The sequence below is a fragment of the Anarrhichthys ocellatus genome, unplaced genomic scaffold (assembly GCF_004355925.1).
Source record: "Anarrhichthys ocellatus isolate YVR2014 unplaced genomic scaffold, GSC_Weel_1.0 scaffold3649, whole genome shotgun sequence".
Taxonomy (NCBI): Eukaryota; Metazoa; Chordata; class Actinopteri; order Perciformes; family Anarhichadidae; genus Anarrhichthys; species Anarrhichthys ocellatus.
Window position 1 is genome coordinate 1 of NW_022283623.1, and position 2,104 is coordinate 2,104.

At 52.0% G+C, this 2,104-nt stretch overlaps 1 protein-coding gene across 1 annotated transcript in view; it reads left to right on the top strand.

Annotated features, from left to right (window-relative positions):
• Nucleotides 1–7: 7 nt before the first annotated feature.
• The window catches only part of LOC116379068 (striatin-3-like), a gene marked incomplete at its 5' end in the record, with an annotated part of 4,628 nt that continues 2,531 nt past the window's right edge, over nt 8–2,104 (top strand). Inside the window, 6 exons of the mRNA XM_031840981.1 lie at nt 8–146; nt 588–755; nt 851–991; nt 1,087–1,185; nt 1,507–1,593; nt 1,757–1,971. Coding sequence (XP_031696841.1) covers nt 8–146; nt 588–755; nt 851–991; nt 1,087–1,185; nt 1,507–1,593; nt 1,757–1,926 — 804 coding nt within the window. The remainder of the gene's footprint in view (nt 147–587; nt 756–850; nt 992–1,086; nt 1,186–1,506; nt 1,594–1,756; nt 1,972–2,104) is intronic.

Genomic DNA, 2,104 nt, shown 5'->3' on the forward strand with positions numbered 1-2,104 from the left:
ATATCTCTGTCTGTCTGTCCTCAGGGGTGCCGTGTTGTCGTTGGCTATGACCTCGAGTGGTGAGCAGTGCTTCAGCGGCGGCATCGACTCTACGATCCAGTGGTGGAACATCCCGAGCTCCAACGTGGACCCCTACGACACCTACGGTACGCCCTCTGACCTCCACCCTAACCCTCCTGTTTCCTTCAGGAAGGCTCCTCACTGAGGGAATGAGTCCTCTAAACGATAAGGAAGGGTGCTTCAATGCTTCCTTTCCTAGCTCTCATCACAAAGTATTTCACCCATAAAGTCATACAGATATCAACTTCTTCAGTATAATAAGTTGTGATCAAAAGATTCAGGCTCATTTTCTCGTCAGGCTACAATAACATGCTTGGCAATGCTGGAAACTACAAATTGCCAGCTTTTCTAATACACCTGAATGCACCTTGCAAAAACAGTTGTTTCTTTTCAGTGTCCTCACTTTGGAAAGACGTCCAGACTCTTTAAAAATGTCTTATTTTCTCAACAACGTTCATACTTAAAAAACATAAAAAATGTCCCCAAAAGTGTCCTCTCTCTCTTTTTCCCCCTTCTCATCCAATCAGATCCCAGCGTGCTGGCGGGCTCGTGGCTGGGTCACACGGACGCCGTGTGGGGATTGGCTTACAGCGGCATCAAGAACCGCCTCCTGTCCTGCTCGGCCGACGGAACCGTGAAGCTGTGGAACCCGACAGAGAAGAACCCCTGCGTCAGCACTTTCAACACAAACAACGGTGAGGACGGAGGGACGGCGTCCCCTGGTGGACACCACAGGAACAACGTGTGTTGATGTGTGTGTGTGTGTGTGTGTGTGTGTGTGTGTTTGTAGAGCATGGCGTCCCCACGTCGGTGGACTTCAACGGGTGTGACCCCGCCCACATGGTGGCGTCGTTCAACAGCGGAGACGTGGTGGTGTACGACCTGGAGACTTCCCAGAATGCACTGGTGCTGAAGGGGCAGGGAGAAGGCAGTAAGACACACACACACACACACACAATCCTAATTCATCCAGCAGTTTATTTAATAAACATGAATATTGACATGAACCACCCCCCCCCCTCCCAGGGTGCCATCACATCAACAAGGTGGTGAGTCATCCCACGCTGCCGATCACCATCACCGCTCATGAAGACAGACAGATCAAATTCTACGACAACAAGTCAGGTCAGTCCGTCTGTCTCTCACTACCTACCTGTCTGTCTGTGCCCGTCTGTCTCTCTGTACCGGTCTGTCTGTGCCCGTCTGTCTCTCTGTACCGGCCTGTCTGTGCCCGTCTGTCTCTCTGTACCGGTCTGTCTGTGCCCGTCTGTCTCTCTGTACCGGTCTGTCTGTGCCCGTCTGTCTCTCTGTACCGGTCTGTCTGTGCCCGTCTGTCTCTCTCTACCGGTCTGTCTGTGCCCGTCTGTCTTTTTGTCATGAAAACTTTCATACAGAATTTGAAGATTACACAGCCAACATAGCATGTGTCTGTCTGTCTGTCTCCAGGTAAAGTGATCCATGCCATGGTGGCTCACCTGGATGCAGTGACCAGTCTGGCTGTGGATCCTAACGGGATCTACCTGATGTCTGGAAGTAAGGAGACGCACAGAGAGCTGCCTCTACTCCTCCTGCTCCTCCTCTGGTTCTAACATGTCTTCTCCTCTCCCTCCTCCCCTTCTTCTTCTCTCCTTTTCTCTTCCTCTCGCCACCTCCTTCTCCTCCCCTTCTTCTTCACTCCTTCTCTCTTCCTCCTCAGGTCACGACTGCTCCCTCCGTCTGTGGAACCTGGACAGTAAGACATGTGTTCAGGAGATCACGGCTCACCGTAAGAAGAGTGAGGAGGCCATCTACGACGTGGCCTTCCACCCGTCCAAGGCCTACATCGCCTCCGCTGGAGCCGACGCCCTCGCCAGGGTCTACGTGTAGAGGAGCAGGAGGAGCAGGAGCAGAGGACCCAGACAGAGAGAATTAGTCTGTTCACACTAACAGTATTCAGGTCTCTGAACACAGAAGATGTATTAATGAAGACTGGACACTCACTCACACTCTCTCTCTCTCTCTCTCTCTCTCTCTCTCTCTCTCTCTCTCTCTCTCTCTCTCTCCA